Source organism: Bos grunniens, chromosome 14 (assembly GCF_055505025.1).
Source record: "Bos grunniens cultivar Pamir isolate PY7600 chromosome 14, Bosgru_T2T1.0, whole genome shotgun sequence".
In the NCBI taxonomy this organism is placed as follows: Eukaryota; Metazoa; Chordata; class Mammalia; order Artiodactyla; family Bovidae; genus Bos; species Bos grunniens.
The window spans coordinates 36652280-36672191 of NC_141178.1; the positions used below are offsets into that span (position 1 = coordinate 36652280).

Genomic DNA, 19912 nt, shown 5'->3' on the forward strand with positions numbered 1-19912 from the left:
GAAGCAGAAGATATTAAGAAGAGGTGGCAAGAATACACAGAAGAACTGCACAAAAAAGATCTTCATGACCAAGATAATCACGATGGTGTGATCACTCACCTAGAGCCAGACATCCTGGAATGTGAAGTCAAGTGGGCCTTAGAAAGCATCACTATGAACAAAGCTAGTGGAGGTGATGGAATTCCAGTTGAGCTTTTTCAAATCCTGAAAGATGATGCTGTGAAAGTGCTGCACTCAATATGCCAGCAAATTTGGAAAACTCAGCAGTGGCCACAGGACTGGAAAAGGTCAGTTTTCATTCCAATCCCAAAGAAAGGCAATGCCAAAGAATGCTCAAACTACCGCACAATGGCACTCATCTCACACGCTAGTAAAGTAATGCTCAAAATTCTCCAAGCCAGACTTCAGCAATACGTGAACTGTGAACTTCCAGATGTTCAAGCAGGTTTTAGAAAAGGCAGAGGAACCAGAGATCAACTTGCCAACATCTGATGGATCATCGAAAAAGCAAGAGAGTTCCAGAAAAACATCTATTTCTGCTTTATTGACTATGCCAAAGCCTTTGGCTGTGTGGATCCCAATAAACTGTGGAAAATTCTGAAAGAAATGGGAATACCAGACCACCTGACCTGCCTCTTGAGAAAGCTATATGCAGGTCAGGAAGCAACAGTTAGAACTGGACATAGAACAACAGACTGTTTCCAAATAGGAAAAGGAGTACGTCAAGGCTGTATATTGTCACCCTGTTTATTTAACTTCTATGCAGAGTACATCATGAGAAACACTGGGCTGGAAGAAGCACAAGCTGGAATCAAGATTGCTGGGAGAAATATCAATAACCTCAGATATGCAGATGATACCACCCTTATGGCAGAAAGTGAAGAGGAACTCAAAAGCCTCTTGATGAAAGTGAAAGTGGAGAGTGAAAAAGTTGGCTTAAAGCTCAACATTCAGAAAACGAAGATCATGGCATCTGGTCCCATCACTTCATGACAAATAGATGGGGAAACAGTGGAAACAGTGTCAGACTTTATTTTTTGGGGCTCCAAAATCACTGCAGATGGTAACTGCAGCCATGAAATTAAAAGACGCTTACTCCTTGGAGGGAAAGTTATGACCAACCTAGATAGCATATTCCAAAGCAGACATTACTTTGCCGACAAAGGTCCATCTAGTCAAGGCTATGGTTTTTCCAGTGGTCATGTATGGATGTGAGAGTTGGACTGTGAAGAAAGCTGAGTGCTGAAGTATTGATGCTTTTGAACTGTGGTGTTGGAGAAGACTCTTGAGGGTCCCTTGTATTGCAAGGAGATCCAACCAGTCCATTCTGAAGGAGATCAGCCCTGGGATTTCTTTGGAAGGAATGATGCTAAAGCTGAAACTCCAGTACTTTGGGCACCTCACCTGAAGATTTGACTCATTGGAAAAGACTCTGATGCTGGGAGGAGTTGGGGGCAGGAGCAGAAGGGGACGACAGAGGATGAGATGGCTGGATGGCATCTCTGACTTGATGGATGTGAGTCTGAGTGAACTCCGGGTGTTGGTGATGGACAGGGAGGCCTGGTGTGCTGTGATTCATGAGGTCGCAAAGAGTCGGACACGACTGAGCAACTGAACTGAACTGAACTGAAGCAAAATGTTGAAATCACATATCCTCTATTTTAAAAAAGTTCTGCTCGATAACAAATCCAAGCTTTGATGCATTTCTTTCTTCCATCTGGGTTCCCCTGGTGGCTCAGGTGGTTAAAAAATCCACCTGCAATGCAGGAGACCTGGGTTTGATCCCTGGGTTGGGAAAATTCCCTGGAGGAGGAAATGGCAACCCACTCCAGTATTCTTGCCTGGAGACTCCGGTAGACAGAGGAGCCTGAAAGGCTACAGTCTATGGGGTCCTAAGGAGTCAAGACACAACAAAGTGACTAACACTTTTACTTTCTTTTCTGTTTGTTACACTTCTGGCTACCTCTAAGTAGTTACTGCTATTCAGGCATCGATAGGAGTAACCCTCCTTTGTCTATTTAGTACAACATGAGAAAAGGTTGGTATCAGATTTCTCCCCAAAAGGATTACACAATATGCAAGTTAGACATGAGTGCATTTATGAACTAATTATATAAAGAATAGGGAAGCAATGAAGTTCAGCTTTTGGTGACATTTGACCAAAATTCTATAAGGATTTGGCTTCAGCCTTGGTTTTTGGCAGGCCAAGTAGCCAAATGCCATTTTGGCTCCAGTTTTGGCAACCTTGACCTTGTGCAAAATAATGATCATTTGGCCATGTTGGTTACTTACACCTGTGACCACCACTACACTGCTGGTGACACAGATAGGGATGCTCCTTAGGGCTTATTATTGCTATATGAAAATTCCCTTTCCAATAAATGTAGGTATTTTACGTCTAATTAAGCTAATCTCCTGGCTTGTTTTTATATTAAAAGTTTATCAGTCAGGTGAAACTTAAATGTACATTGATTATATGAATTAATTTACACAACAAATAATTGTGTCCCTGTAACATACCAAGCATAGTTTGCCATTTTAGGGATAGATCAAAAAAACAAATCAGGTCCCTGCCCTCACACAATTTACATTTGGAGGGATGACATAAAATAATAATACGTGTAATAGATAAGAAGATGATACACTGTTTTAAAACGTCATGGGTATGTTGAGTGTGGGAATGAGAATAACGAAAGAGTCAAGGATCAGAAGCACTGAGAAAGAGTTTGTTATTTAAACACAACAGCCCAGCAAGCCTCACTGAGGCTATGGTTGAATAAAGGTTTCAAGAAGATGGAGGAGAGTGTCTTGGGCATCCTGAGAAAAAGAAGCTGCAGGCAGAGGGAACAGCATTACAAGGGCTCCCAGGTGGGAAGCTGCTGCTGCTGCTGCTAAGTCACTTCAGTCGTGTCCGACTCTGTGCAACCCCATAGACGGCAGCCCACCAAGCTCCCCCGTCCCTGGGATTCTCCAGGCAAGAACACTGGAGTGGGTTGCCATTTCCTTCTCCAATGTATGAAAGTGAAAAGTGAAAGTGAAGTCGCTCAGTCGTGTCCGACTCTTAGTGACCCCATGGACCGCAACCTACCAGGCTCCTCCGTCCATGGGAATCTCCAGGCAAGAGCACTGGAGTGGGGTGGCATTGCCTTCTCCACCCAGGTGGGAAGATACCCAGTTTAGTCCAGAAGCAGCCTGAACATGAAGAGTGTAGCAGGAGATGACACGAGTGACTTACCAGGGAACAGATCATGCAGAGCCCAGGAGGAAACGGAAAGGACTCTGGCTTTTAATTCAAAGAAAATGGGGAGCAATGAGAGGAGTCTGAGCAGAGAACAACATGATCTGATGGGCACATGAATGAATTCCAGCTACTGAATGGAAATTCCTGCTTTACCGTACTGTGAAAACATTTAAGAGAGAAAACCACAGGGATGGCAATACAATTCAGCTTAATCTTGAGAACGCTTAACAAGTATCTTCTTTAAATACAATCCTAAGCTTTCATTTATGGGACTGTTTCAATGAAACTGCCTCATGAGCTACAACCAACATGGCAAGCCCAAGAGTTGAAGTCTTCATTTCAGTCAGTTTTCACTGGAGAGGATGAAAGTTCAATGACTTGGTAATATCATCATTAGCATGGCCTGCAGGGGCAGAGCTTGACCAAAACATCTGTTGCTCCTTCACTGATCTCAGTTGAGAAGAGTATATTCTCAGTATCACAAATGTGCACTATAAAAACCACAGGAGTCGATAGCTGTGACTCTGCTTGTGATACCACTCTGATACCACTGCACTACAATAGCAATTTAAAAAAGTATCTGCTTGGTATAAATTTAAGTTGTAATAAATAGGTATTCTTATCAGTATTTCAGGTTTATCCTTGTATGCCAGACATTCTTTCTAAGATGAAGATATTCAACTTCAGCCAAATAGTGACTGGACACTTGCTCACTTGGCATCTGACCAAAATGCATATTTGGTATATATTCTGAACCATATGTTTGTGGCCCCTCCTCAATTCACAGGCTGAAGCTCTTACCCCCAAAGTGATCGTATTTGGAGGTACGGCTTTTAGGAGATAAATAGGTATAGATGAGGTCATGAGGATGGGGCCCCATGATAGGATCAGCATCCTTTTCAGAAGAGAAAGAGAGACTAGAGCTCACTTTATCTTCATCATGTGAGGATACCGGCAGAATGCTTCCATTAGCAAGTCAAGAAGAGGGCCCTCACCTGGAACCAAATTGACTGACTTCCTGATCTTGGACTTCCCAGCCTCCAAAACAGTGAGACATTATTACTGAAGCTACCTAGTCCATGTTATAAACTATGCTATTTTGTTATAGCATCCCAAGCTGCTATAACAAAATATGTATGGTCACATGTAACAGCAACACCTGAAAACTATTTCTCATTCATAAATCCCTGGCAATAATGTTCGAGGTGTTGTCTGATACCTGGTGGTCTGATTCTCAATTTAAAACTTCCTGATCATTTAAGGAGAAGCCGCTGCCTTCTTTTATCATCTGGTTATGACTTCAAGGCAAAGGGGGAAGACTTAAGGGAGTCAGCTGATGCTTATACTGAGGATTATGAAGAGAGCTGTGGGTAGGGGTGGAATCTTGGCCAACACTGGAGGGAGCAGAGGGATGGATGTGCAGGTCGGAGACTTTTTAACTAAGTCAAGTTTGGAATGCCAACCACAAACAGGTATTTCCCTAGCCTAAGGGAAGTTAGAACTGTGAAGAAGGAGGGTAAATAAGAGCTATGGATGCAACCCTTGCTTGTCCTGGGGACAATGTTCCACTTGCACCCACCATCCAGAAAAGCATCCTCTGCCACTAACAATCATTACAGCAAGATGGATCTTCCTGCTCGCCTCTACAGAGGATAAAGATAGCAGAGTGGAGTGAGTGAAAGTCGCTCAGTTGTGTCTGAATCTTTGTGACCCCATGGACTACACAGTCCATGAAATTCTCCAGGCCAGAATACTGGAGTGGGTAGCCTTTCCCTTCTCCGGGGGATCTTCCCAACCCAGGGATCAAACTCAGTCTCCCGCATTGCAGGCAGATTTTTTACCAGCTGAGCAACAAGGGAAGCCCAAAAGTACTGGACTGGGTAGTGTATCCCTTCTCCAATGGATCTTCCCAACCCAGGAATTGAACCAAGGTCTCCTGCATTGCAGGTGGATTCTTTATCAACTGAGCTATCAGGGAAACCCAAAGATAAACACTACGGGGCAAAAGAAAGGAAGACCCAGAGGCGAGGAACTTCCAGGTCATATCAACTAACATTTCATTTATCAGAAGCGTGTTCTTTAAGATGTGCTGGACACTGCAGCAGGCACTGATGCTGTACCAGTGAATAAGACAGAGAAGATCACTGCTGTCAAGGAGTTTACATTTTACTGGAGAGACAGAAAATAAACAGTATGATTTCAGACAGGAAGAAGCTCCATGAAGGATACACCATGATATCAGAAAGCGTGACTGGAGTGGTCAGGCCTCTCTGCAGAGAAACATTTGAGCTGGGACCTATGTGACAGGGAACCAAGGTGCAATGATCAAGGAGGTAAATATAGGCAGACAGGATGGCAGGTACCAATGCGTTCAAGAGAGAGCATGACTTTGGCATATTCCAGAAACAGAAAGACAACTGTGTCTGGAGCTCAGATGACCAGAGGGAAATCTGATATGAGGCCCAGCAAAGCCTGAATGTCTTGGATTCTCACCATAGGAATGAGTCTGGATTTTTACTCTAAGTGAAAAGGATGCTAAGAAGGTGCATGGTATCCTTTAATTCAAGATTGGTGTGTGGGAACAGGATCACAGGAGGGCAGGAGTGAAGTAGAAGCCAGTCAAGAGATAGTGAGGTGGGTCCGGGTGATAGGAGCAGATGTGGGAACATGAGTAGATTTCAGAATAAGAAGTAAGGGGAGAATGAACATGATGTGTTGATGGATAATCTATCTCTGAACAACAGAACCGCCTCTACAATTCACATTTTTTTCCTACATAATGCAACATACTATTTTTTCAACTCAATCATTATTACAAAATCATTCTCTTTCTCAATATATGAGTGATATCTTGCTGCCTGCTAAGTCACTTCAGTCGTGTTTGACTCTTTGCAACCCTAGGGACTGTAGCCTGCCAGGCTCCTCTGTCCATGGGAATCTCCAGGCAAGACTACTGGAGGGGGTTGCCATGCCCTCCTCCAGAGGATATTCCCGACCCAAGGACTGAACCTACATCTTTTACATCTCCTGCATTGGCAGGTGGGTTCTTTACCACTAATGCCACTTGGGAAGAGCCATGAGATAATAGGGCAGTTTAAAATGATGTATTACTTATTACCACGGTTTTTCCTGTTACAACTATTAACTTTTGGCAAGTTATACCCAAATAGAACATAAGTGTTAGCCATTTGTATATTTAGAGAGAAGAGAGAAGAGAAGGCAAGGTGTTCTTATAAAATGACTTAAAGTGTCCCTTCCCCACACACCCTCTCCCAACATTTATTTGTCCAGATCCTGGGTGTACAGTGTCTAAAGCTGACCTGTCCAGTGCCTCCCATTGGCTGAGGTGCAACTGAGACATCGTAGAGCAGGGAAGACACACAGACGTGCACCTCCACACAGGTCCACCTGTAGGCATCTCAGTGAAATACATCCACTTCCGCAAAGTCACATGGGGACTTCAACACCCACCATGAAGAACCAGTTACTATCTGGCTTTTTATAGCCAAAGTTTGCAAATCGCATGGTCACCTGAGTCCAGGTATTCATAGTTCAAAAGCAACTATGATGTAGGATATCAGGAAAGCCAAAATACACTTGAAAATCGTATGCAACAATACACATTTTATAACAATGTCTTAGCATCTGTCTGTGTGTACAGGGAAAGAGAGGGTCAAAAGGGGAAACGTGTGTGTATATGTTCAGAGATGCTGTGTGTCTGGTGGACTACAATGTCCCTCACTTGGAGTAAGTGTCAGTCCTCAAGCTGTGGGTACAGACAAAGGTCCAACCCTGCTTTCTTCTACCACCTTCTGCTCTTCATCTTACTTGGCCTTAAGCTTCTCCCAACTTCTGTTTTATCTTCTTCTTGAGTTCTTCACTTGGCTGAGTTGACCAGGGCTCTCAAATGCCTCTAGGCTTTTCCAGTGTCACCCATCAAGGACTCGGAGTCTCTTCAACACAGTCACAGAAGCAGATCACTGCTGTCACATGTGCCTCTTATGTTTGTCTTTTTCTTAGGTTCAAATTATACACTTGCCTTTATATAAATGTAGGCAATTGTGAAATTTCTCAATCAGTTCTGACAGGCATGACTCTAACTGCTGTCATGGTTGAAAAGTTTACATATTGATCCCCAGCATTTCAGACTGCAAAAGAAAAGCATTTGGGCAGAGTGCTACCAGTCAAGCCACCCCTAGAACTCACCCTTTCTTCCAAAAGACTATCTTTACTGTGTCAAATTGTCAATGGAATTGTAACTGGGCTCTGATCCACCCACTGATAGGGGCACCACTTCCCCTGAGGCCAACTTTCCATTCTATCCTCAAAATGGCATGCACTGCAGTCTGGGTACACAAGAAAAGGAATGCCAACCAAGTGGCTGCAAGAAGCTGTTGTTTTGTATAGAGTGGTAAGCTCTAGCCATGTGTCAGAATTATGATGTTTTAGGTCAGGCTGCGCCACTACTAGCCTCAAGATTTTGAGAAGGCATGTCATCTCACCACCACCTATGCAATAAACCAGGTGGTCAGATGCTCCCGAAGGTGCCTTCTTGATTGATTATTCCATGAAACTATGGCTCCAATGCATGCTCCACTGTCACACTTTTCAGAGCTCAGCACTTCAGTTGTAAATGCTTACCTTTTCCAACACGGGTTGACTGCGGTTTCTCCTGAGGTCTTTCCAAGTGTTCAGTGCCTGTGCAGGAGGGGCCTGGAGCTCACACGGCATGACGTCATCTTGGCTTCTCTCTCTTGTTCTGACCCCTGACAATTCTTAACTAAGTATGTGGTCATTATGTTTCCCATGCATTATGTCCTTTCCTATCACTGGTGACAGTACATTGGGTTGACAGCCTCTTTTGGAGATGTTCTTACTCCCCAAGCCAAGAAATACAGATAGCCAAGAATTAGATCATTCTATCCCCAAATTGCTGTAGGCCTTCTCAGAGGCAGCTGAGCAATGTGATTTGATCAAGGTTAAGTACAATCCCCCTTCATCTTTAACCCAAGACAGAATTCTCCGAGCTTTCTGTTTCAATCCCAGATTATGCTTCCTTTCCCACTCTAACAAACATCCCCCAGCTGCCCTACAGTCAGCTCTCATTTATCCACCTGTGGCTTATCCCAAGCACCAGGCTTTCTCCTCCTCCCGCCTCCAGCACCAAACTCCAGGCCAGCTCCTTTAACTCTGTGCCAAAGAAATACAAACTAAATCTAATATTAGCCTAATGAGAAAAGGCTATCTGCTGCCAAAGATTCACATAATGCATCCCAGAGCCAAATGTGGGCAATTATTCATTGCTTTGGATGCTGGCACTGCTTCTGCCTTATATAATATAGCAATCAGGATCTACTGCATTTCTCCCCAAGAAAGAAAGAATACATGCAGTGTTTTAACCTCTTCTTTTGTCTCGTTGGCCTGATTCTCGGTATAACAGATTCTCTTTTCTTTCCAAAATCAATCATTTGTCATTTAATGTTAAAGAGATGAAAAAAATCCTGGTTTTAGAGTCATTATACTTAGATTTCAGTCATGTTTCTCCACTTTTTAGCCAGAAGCTAAGTTTTGCAAGTCATTCTTCGTTTTCTCAGCTGCAAGATGGAGATTTTATAAATAAAAACATAGGAGTCAATCACATCTAAACAAGAGACACACAGAAAGTCATCAAGACTCTCGATCATTATTCTGATTCACTGTTTTACATGCTCTGGTGAATCAGCATTGCTGGTATGAAAAAATAAAGATTAACTTTATGAAACCCTTCCTTTATAGGCATGAAAACACAGGGCAAATTTCTTCGTAAGCACCTAGAAGATCAAGTCTAGAAGACAAGAGTTTCAATTTCCCAATGCTGTATTTAGGCCACTTGTGAGGAAAACAGTCCAGAATTTCAAGGTAGGGAACAGCCAGCATGCTATCTACCGATGGGCTGATCTTAATCCAGATCCTGAGTTGCTATGGAAACGCAAATTCCAACCATCGGACAATTGAGGGATATAACCTTCAAAACAGACTCCCCTTTCCACATTTTTTCTTATGATTGAAGCACATGTCCCCCCAGGCCCAAGGACAAGAGTCAGAGAAAATGTTCACACAATTCCATCTGTTCATCTTACTCTTATAACCAGAAAATTTCAATGGCTTCCACAGATCAGAGCAGCCTGTCCAATAGAACTTTCTGTGATGTTCTATGTCTGTGCTAGCCAAGACACTGATCCCTAAGGCACCTATACTCTCTGGATTCCCAAGTCCTTACTGGCATTTAGGACTCCCTTTGGCAAATATCTTTTGCAAATTCACACATCAAATGTATCTGTTTTTGTTTCTGTTTTCCCAACTAGACCCTATGCTACCCAGTAATAAGGCTTAAAAGTGAGCTTGGTTCTCTATTGATTTCTATTTCATTTCTCTTTCATTTAAGATAGCCAATGACATAGATAACCCTGTTTCTAGAATTACAGCTCTAGTCTTTTGAGTCATTGAGGGCAAGGGTCCCCAAATCACATTTAAGATAAAGAAACAAAAAGATGCTTTTTCCAAGGATGTGTAGACAGAGAAATTTTTTAATTATAAAAGCAATATGAATTTCACAGTCAAGATGGTAGATTACATTTATGCTATACAATCCCCTCTCAGACTCTAGAAATGTAAAGATATTAGAAAATATATTTTAAAATTTATATATTGCCATACTTGAAATCAAGGAAGAGATATCTTTAGGTGCCAAGAGCTCATAGCAATGAGGAATGATGAAGCTAAAGACGCCTCCTGGAGATCTGGAATAGGGATTGGTTCCAAAGCCCTGCCTGGCCAGACCCAGAATGGCAGAGCCCATAGGCATGACAGGGAGATGGAACCAGGCTCCTGTGTGAAGCTGCAGATGAGAGAGCACATCTGGGGGGACTTTATTTGCATAATCAGTAGCAAAGACAACATCAGATTGAGACATAATTAAACACCTGGTCAAAGATGCTACCTCCCAAACAGTTCAGGAAGAGACAAACACAAAAAGCACCTCATCAGTGCTTGCTTCAACAGCACACAGACTACAAAAGCACCTCAACACACGGCATATTTCCCAAGACAACTCTCCTCCTTGGCAAATCATTCAGCAAGACTTCGGACCCATGGGAGGAAAAACAACACCCTCAAAGGTAGAACACCAACTCAACAAATAGGAAGAGTCACAGCTGAGCTGCTTAAGCTAATGAGCAACCTGAAAAGAGCTTTAAATAAATATGCTTAAAAGAGTTCAGTTCAGTTGTTCAGTCGTGTCCGACTCTTTGCGACCCCATGAACTGCAGCACGCCAAGCTCCATCACCAACTCCCAGGGTTTACTCAAATGCATGTCCATCTAGTCAGTAATGCCATCCAACCATCTCATCCTCTGTCGTTCCCTTCTCCTCCTGCCTTCTTTCCCAGCATCAGGGTCTTTTCAAATGAGTCAGCTCTTCGCATCAGGTGGCCAAAGTATTGGAGTTTCAGCTTCAGCATCAGTCCTTCCAATGAATATTCAGGACTGATTTCCTTTATGCTTAAAAGAGTACATATATTAAAAAGAAACTCCGAGTGCAGAAGAAGAAAAATTTCCCCATAATCTCAGCTCTAGATATAAACTGTCTCCTGAGAAATCTGTATGCAGGTCAAGAAGCAACCGTTAGAACCAGACATGTAACAAGAAACTGTTTCAAAATTGGGAAAGGGGTATGTCAAAGCTGAATATTGTCACCCAGTTTATTTAACTTAAATGCAGAGTACCTCATGTGAAACGCTCCAGGCTGGATGAACCACAAGCTGGAATCAAGATTGCCGGGAGAAATATTAATAACATCAGATATGCAGATGACATCACTCTAATGGCAGAAAGCAAAGAGGAACAAAAGAGCCTCTTGATGAAGGTAAAAAAGGAAAGTGAAAAAGCTGGCTTAAAACCCAACACTCAAAAAACTAATATGGCATCTGGTCCCATCAGCATATAGCAAATAGATGGGGAAACAATGGAAACAGTGACAGACTTTATTTCCTTGAGCTCCAAAATCACTGCAGATGGTGACTGCAGCCACTAAATTAAAAGACGTTTGCTCCTTGGAAGAAAAGCTATGACAAATCTAGACAGCATATTAAAATAGAGACATTATTTTGCCAACAAAGGTCTGTATAATCAAAGCTATGATTTTTCTGGCAGTCATGTACGGATGTGAGAGTTGGACCATAAAGAAGGCTGAGTACCAAAGAATTGATGTTTTTGAACTGTAGTACTGGAGAAGACTCTTGAGAGTCCCTTGGACAGCAAGGAGATCAAACCAGTCAATCCTAAAGGAAATCAACCCTGAATATTCACTGGATAAACTGATGCTAAAGGTGAAGCTCCAACACTTTGGCCACCTGATACTAAGAGCCAACTCACTGGAAAAGATCCTGATCCTGGGAACAACTGAGGGCAGGAGAAGGGGACAACAGAGGACGAGACAGTTGGATGACATCAACAACTTAATAGACGTCAGTTTGAGCACGCTCTGGGAGATAGGGAAAGACAGGGAAGCCTGGTGTGCTGTAGTCCACGGGGTCTCAAGGAGTCATACATGACTTAACTATCAGCCATAAAAAGGAACACATTTGAGTCAGTTCTAATGAGGTGGATGAACCTAGAGTCTATTATACAGAGTGAAGTTAAAAAGAGAAAAACAAATATTGTATATTAACACATACATATGGAATCTAAAAAATGGTACTGAAGAACCTATGTGCAGGGCAGCAATGGAGATTCAAACAGAGAGCAGACTTGTGGACACAGTAGGGGAAGCAGAGGGTGGGACATATTGAGAGAATAGCACAGAAACATATATTATCATACGTAAAATAGCCAGTGGGAATCTGCTACATGACACAGGGAGCTCAAACCCAGCACTCTGTGCAAGCCTAGAGGGATGGGATCGGGTAGGAGGTGCGAGGTTCAAGAGGAAGGGGACATATGTATACCTATAGCTGAGTCATGTTGATGTATGGCAGAAAACAACACAATACTATAGAACAATTATAAATAAAAATAAATTAATTTAAAATAGAAATAAAAATAAAATTTTGAAATAAATTAAAAACCATTTAAAAATAAATAAAAACAATTATGGAATGAAGTCTTTCAGACTCGGTGATGCCTTTTTACGGGGAAAAGATATTTATAGGAAAATGGGAACATGTTACACACTCTGCAGGAACCTGCCCGTCTTCCTCTCGCCCTACTGCAATAGCAGCACGCTCATTTTCCTGCATAAACACTGCTACAGATTGAAAATCTGTGTTCCCCTAGAATTCACACCCTAGCCCCCAATGTGATAGTAAGGAGGAGGAGTCTTTGGGAGGACGGGGCCCTCACAAATGGGATCAGTGTCCCCATGAGAGAGATTCCAGAGAGATCCTTGGTCCCTTTCTACCATGTGAGGACACAGTGAGATGATGGATGTCTATGACCTGGGTAACAAGGCTCATATCAGACACTCCAGCTGGTGGTACCTTGACCTTGAACTTCCCAGCCTTCAGAACTATGAGAAACAAATTTCTGTTGTTTATAAGCCATCCAGTTTCTTTAATTTTTATTGGAGCATAGTCTCTGGTCGCTCAGATGGTAAAGAATCTGCCTGCATTGTGGGAGACATGGATTCAATCCCTGGGTCAGGAAGATCCCTTGGAGAAGGGAATGGCTACCCACTCCAGGATTTTTGCTTGGAGAATTCATGGACAGAGGAGCCTGGTGGGCTACAGTCCCTGGGGTTGCAAAGAGTTGGACACGATTGAGTGACTAAAACTTTCCTTTCACAGTTGCTTTATAATGCTATGTTAGTTTCTCCTGTACAGCAAAGTGAATCAGTTATATGTACACATATATCCCCTCTTTAGATTTCCTTCCCATTTAGGTCACTTCAAAGCACTGAGGAGAGTTCCCTGTGCTATGCAGTAGGTTCTCACTGGTTATCTATTTCATACATAGTATCAATAGTGCATATATGTTGATCCCAATCTCCCAATTCACCCCCTGGTTCCCCTCTTAGGGGCCATGCATTTGTTCTCTACGTCTCTATTTCTGCCTTGCAAAGAAGGCCTCTATAGCATTTTTCTAGATTCCACATATATGTGTTAATATACAATAATTCTTTTCTTCTTTCTGACTGACTTCACTCTGTGTGATGGCCTCTAGGTCCATCCACATCTCTACAAATGATTCCACTTCGTTCCTTTATACAGCTGAATAATATTATAAGCCACCCAGTTTAAAGTGTTTTATAGCACTCCGAACAAAGATAAATATACATAGGTCTCCATCACCCTTAAAAAGATAGAATTTGTTCAATTCCATGAATACACAGTCTCTTTGGCCAAAGTTTTATGAATGAACATTATTTTCATATTATAGACATCGCTAGAGTGAATATTCTCCTGCAGCCATCTTTGCATTTTGGGTGATTATTTCCTTAGGACAAGTTCCTAGAGAGGGCATCACTGGCTCAAAACTTACACTCATTGAAAATTTTGATAACTCTATCAGACTGTCCTCCAGAAAATCTGTATGGATTTGCATTTCTGAGTGGCTTTACATGATGCATCTGTAGCTAGAGGTTTTTTAAGTTAAGTGTAAAGTAGGTCAAGTTACCAGAGATTCAATTATTTACCTAAGGAAAAAGGATGACTCACAACTCCAATAACCCTTGGAGTGCAACCGAAAGGCACATCTCAGTGTGTCCATACATGCACAGAACATGTTCACACTGTCGGTGGTACAGAATCTCTGGGGTATGTGACACTGCAGGTCTGGAGTAATCCTTATTTTTATTTTTGCCCCTGTTCCCCAGCAACCACCACTGTCATCAAGTCCTCCATGAAAAAATAAATACTTTGTAACAAGAGCTCCTAGTCTGTTCACTCCTAAACATGTCAATGTGAAGACATTCTGAATTCCCTTTCAACTCAGTTTGGGAGTTTCACTGTAGACAACCTGGAAAATCTCAGACAAATCTGGCTTGCAACCAGAGTCTAAACCTGAGGAAAGGTTCATTATAGATGACTGCATTCTCGGTGAAGTAGGTTTTCAGCAAAGCAAATGTAAAGTGAACTAGAGGCAAAAAGGTACTGACATGAAGACTGGTTTTACTACCACATCACACATTCCAGATAATTCAGAAGTTACCAAATCCTATCAGGCTTGAATCCAACTTCTTATATCACCAAATCTGTTCTGCAAATAAAAGAGAATCTGGAAAAGTTGAATTAAATTAATTTAATTAAATTAAAGTTGAATTAAAATCAGGCAATTGTCAATTAATGTTTTCTTTTCCTCCACTGTAATAGTTAATATTTTACGCATCTCTGAAAAGATCCTACTCAAATAAACCATTTATCTTCCTAGTTAAAGAAGACCTTTAAGACATTTTTTTCCTCACTCTTTCAAGATGGAATCAACCACTGGCTGACCAGATTTAGATGTCAAAATCAGAGCAGATCAGATCAGATCAGTCGCTCAGCCGTGTCCGACTCTTTGTGACCCCATGAATCACAGCACGCCAAATAGGGCTTACTTATTCCCAGCTCCTCTCACATAACAATAACCAACCAATTTTCTATGAGGTGTAATTTCTCTCAGCTAAAATGTGCAAAATATCTGCAATATCTCCCTTGCTAATTGTTCCCCACTCCCTACAACACAGATACACAATACTCTTTTGTCATCAGTTTTTAATTATCTACACTAAAGTAATTGGTAATTATCCAAAAGTACAGACAAGGTAGAAAAATTCACATCTGATCTTGGAAGGCTTTTTTCTTTTTTTTACGGGAGTGGGAGGGAGTTATTGTATGACAGCCGAGCGACCTTTCTACTTGAGGCTTTTCTTGGGGGACTGCAACATCTGCTTTCCAAGGCATGCATATATTCATCTCCTCAACAAACATTTGAAAGGAAATCTCTTCGAAGGAAATACCATAGGAAGACAAGTTCTCTCAATTTTCAAGGAGCAAACTAACATACACCCCCAACAAAAGCATCTTCACCGGTTTCAGACAAAGACCCATACAGCGCCAGTTCCATGATGGAAAACCTTTGAAAGAGGCTGCTCTTACTAAATAATCATCTATCCTTCAACTCCCAGTTTACCACTGTGTGTCTTGTACCTACATCTATATTAAAGACTAAAGGACTGAAGAATACTGCAACAAATTAGAGCAACTATATCTTTAACCAGGGTCCTGTTTACTATTGTCTACCTGACAGAATTGTTACCGGAACCTAATAACCCAGTATGTCAAAGTCCTTCCAACAGTACCTGGAATATATGTATATATTTCATAAAATATCACTTGTTACTGTGATGGTCAGCAAAATCCCCTCATACTCATGCAGCCAACTGAGCCTTTTACAAAATACTTGTACATATACAGTATTATTTCATCTGTTCAACCTGATGGAAATGATAGTGTTGCTGGTACCCATTCTATAGGTGAAGAATCTGAGGCTTGGAAAGTCATATGACTTGTCCAATATTATCAAATGATCAATTGAGCCTGGTAAACAAATCGTTAAGTCCAGGCACTCATCCCTAGAGCTCGTCCTATACCATCCTCAGAGCCTCATGCTCTAAGACTGACCACAAATGTGCTTTGATTTCACTCTAAAGGTGATGAAGTCACTATTTTCATTTCTTATTACTTGTAGTCGAGGAGCAGTGATTTTTGAATCACCAACAATAATTAATGAAAGTACTGTCAGTTCTTCCCTGGGGCTGGGCCACAAAATATAGAAGCTGCAGCTTCAGAATCTCATTGGAGTATCACCTACCTTAGTTGTCTCGGCTTCTGTCTGCAGTCGCTTGGGGGTTCCTTTTTGGTCAAGCACCTTCTGGAAAGTTTTATTTTTAATGGATTGAGACTCAACACCTTCACCTTCAATTTGTAGTTTAATACCTTCACCATGGGCAGGGTGATCAATACCCCGTGGATTCAAACCGCAGTGGAGAGCTAGGAAAGAGGAAAGAAATCTAACTCAGAAAACAGATCCTATAAAGAAGGTGTCCATGAAAGACAATACTTCATTTGGTCTACATGGGAAGAAACAAGACATTTCCAAGTTGAGGGGTGGAATTATAACTATAGGAAATAATCTAGGGAAGAGGGACCATGGTATGGTGGCAAATCCCGAGCTCCGAAGTCAGAAAGACGGCAGCACAAATGCAGGAAGCATCAGTTTCAAGAAGTTCGACCTTGAGCAAGTGACTAATCCCCACATTACAGATGATAATACCAAATCAGGCAACTTAGGCACTGCCTCCCACACATGCAGTTATTTCAACCTCTGCAGTTCAGTTTGTATCTATGCTTCCATCTGGAACACTGTTCATTCATTCCTTCCAGCTTCTGAATCTTCCCTATTCTTCGAGCATCCACTCAATATTCAACAAATATTTATTGAGCAAACAGTAAGAAGTCAAGCAGATATTTTGTTCCCAGCTCTCACTTCTCCCTTAACAAGTCCCATCCCTTCCCATCATTTCTGATACAATCAATCTGCCCATGACTCTCAAATCTTACATCCAGCCCAGAGAGACCTTTTTTTTTTTTTCCTGACAGGTGTGTACTTGCTTTTTAATTTATTCTAATTGGAGGATAACTACCTTACAATATTGTGATGGTTTTGCCATCCATCAACATGAATTGGCAACAGGTATACATGTGTCCCCCTCATCCTGTACCCTCCTCCCACCACCCTCCCCACCGTATCCCTCTGGGTTGTCCCAGATCACGAGTTTTGAGTGCCCTGCTTCATGCATCAAACTTGCACTGGTCATCTCTTTTACATATAAAACGAAGGTGAGCATGATGCATGTGCTGGGAACTGAACCCGGGTCTCCCACATGGGAGATGAGAATTCTACCACTGAACCAGCAATGGCCCTGTAGCTTACAGCCCAGAAAGACCTCTCTTACTAGCTTCAGACATAAGTAAGACTGTCACTCAACATCCCAATGTCAGTGTATCAGAGATCTCACATTTAACATGTTCACATTGAACCTTGATTTTTCTACCCCCAAATATTCACCTTCTCCAGTCACTACAGAGAAGCTAAAGAGTCCTCCTTGATACTACTCTCCCTGTAAGTCAGTACATCACTTTCATCTTTTACCAGGGCCAGTAAGTGCTGCACTCAAAATGTTGCTCCCATCCACCTACCTCACTCCATCTCCACTGCCATCACTCTGGTCCACGCTACCCACCTGTGTCACCTAGACTGACCGCCCCAACTGCCCCTCCTCCCTGAATACCCACAATCTCATTAAAAAATGCACAGGTCAGTTCACAAGACTCTTCTGCTACAAAACAGAGACTTAATGACTTAGAGAACAAACTTATGTTTACCTGGGTGGGGAGGGATAGTTAGGGAGTTTGGGGTTGACATGTACACACTGCTTTATTTAAAATAATCAAAGATCCACTGTATAGAAAATGTAGAGGGGACAAGAGAAGGAGATAGATGATATTGGCCATGCATTGATAATTCTTGAAGCTAACTGATAGATTCATGGGGATTTATTTCACTACTCCTTCTACTTTTGTGTATATAAAAAGGTTTAAAAAAACACACACAAACTTTCTAATGGCTTCATTGTACAACCAGAGCATTAAAAAATCTTTAATGTGGGCAACAAGGCTATGACATTATCTGTTTCATTCTACCGCTCCAATTTCCTCACCCACTACAGTATCCCTCGTCCACTCCACCCGTACCACCCACTTTCTTGTCTCTTCCTTGAACACCCCATGCCTTCTCGACTTTGCATATAATGTTTCTTTGTCTGAACTGTTCTTCCCCATTCTTCAGCTAACTGCTACTCATCAGTAAGGTTTTGGCTTAAATACCAACTCTTCAGACACGCCTTTCCTTAATCCCCTCCCTCATTCTCCCTATCTCCCCCTCCCCACATTGGATCCTATGCCTGGAACGACAAGTATTCAACAAACATCATACGAATCTTAAAAAACTCACTGTACAGTGGTCTGTATGCATGTGACCTTATTTATACCACTTTATTATTTCTTTGTTTGGCTGTCCTGGGTCTTTGTTGCTTTTCTCCAGCTGTGGTGAGTGGGGGCTACTCTCCAGTTGTGGCACACGGGCTTCTCATTGCAGAGGCTTCTCTTGTTGTGGAGCACGGGCTCTGGGGCATGCAGGCTTCAGCAGCTATGGCACACATGCTCAGTAGTTGCCGCTCCTGGGCTCTAGAGCACAGGCTCAATAGCTGTGGCTCTTGGGCTTAGTTGCTCTGCAGTATGTGGGATCTTCCAGGATCAGGGATTGAACCTGTGTCTCCTGCATTGGCAGGCGGCTTCTTTACCACTGAGCCACCGGGGAAGCCCTATTTATACCATTTTATCTAAAAAATTATCGGAAATTCTTTTCTAGTCTTTTAAGTTCCTAAAACATGGACCAGCCTATTTCACGGTGCATTGTAGGCACTCATGTATTAGTTCATGCCTCTTCCCTCGGGTTTTGTGATGGATCTCAAATAATCTTCATGAAAAACCCTGATACATAATTATATTCATTTCACAGACAAGGGAAATGAGGCTTAAAGGGTTATAGTCATAAAAAGTTGTACAGTGTCTGCTGAAGGTCACAAAGATCATGTATCATTTAGGTTGCAGATGATTTCAAGTTTCAGATGAACAAACCCAAAATAGATTAACCAGTGAAGAAAATCATTAACTTTCAGGAGAGGAAGCCCAGTAATGGGAAAAGTTCTGTGTTAGCTGATTTCCCAGTTCAATAGGGCCATCAAGACCCTTTTCACTTCTCCATTCTACCATGCATAACATCACCTTAAGCCTGGGTCCCCACATGGCACTACAGCTACAAGCTTCTAGTTCACATCTAGCAATAGAAACAGCTTGGTTGACCATAGGTTTCCTCCCTCAATCCTCCTCCAAACTTGGATTTTTCTCATTGGTCCAAAGTGAATCACATACATCCAATAGTGAACTAAAACACTGGTGGTGGAGGTAGGATTACCCTTAAACCACCTAAGGTCAAGTCCCCAAACCACATCTCTGTTACTCAACAGGCAGGGGCAGAATGGATGCTGGAGAACCAAGCACAATACCCAGTTCAGGCAGTGGAATAAAAAGAACACAACCTATGAGAGCATGAGGCTAATTACTGTTAATAACAATCAGCTTCTCCATCTCCAAAGATCAGCCTACTTACAGTGAATTTTCAATTAAATATACTAAAACTGTGATTATTAAAAAGGGGTGAGCTTGTGTAGGGAGATGGGGGATTTAGACATTAATGAGAAAAGAAAAAAAAAAATGTGTGTCTTTGTTCATACTCAAGCATGATTCCCAGCTGTTTCCTGCCTTGAAATTCACATCCTGAGGAATATCACTGAGCTGCTGGGAGCTTCCAGTATCTCCTGTCTTCCTCTGCTATCCCCTCCCCACTCAGACTCTCCTACTTCCCTCACTCCTGCTCATGTTGGTCCCTCCTCCTAGAAAGAGGTTCTACTCCACCCAAATCCCACTTCCTTCTTTGGGGGCGTGAACTCCTACTCAACCCACGTGTCCGTTCCAACGTCTTCACAGAGTCTTCTATGAGCTCTGGAATCCTGGGCTTCATCTCCTCCCTGTCT

General features: G+C 42.2%; 1 protein-coding gene across 50 annotated transcripts in view; it reads right to left on the reverse strand.

Annotated features, from left to right (window-relative positions):
- Nucleotides 1-19912, reverse strand: part of SAMD12 (sterile alpha motif domain containing 12) — a 451161-nt gene that overhangs the window by 388130 nt on the left and 43119 nt on the right. For all 50 annotated transcript variants that reach the window (XR_015140682.1, XR_015140677.1, XR_015140678.1 and 47 more), the window contains one exon: nucleotides 16069-16247. Coding sequence is in view for 33 of the 50 variants with exons in the window: in XM_086336401.1 (XP_086192527.1) it covers nucleotides 16069-16247 (179 nt within the window). In the remaining 17 variants the exon portion in view is untranslated. The remainder of the gene's footprint in view (nucleotides 1-16068; nucleotides 16248-19912) is intronic.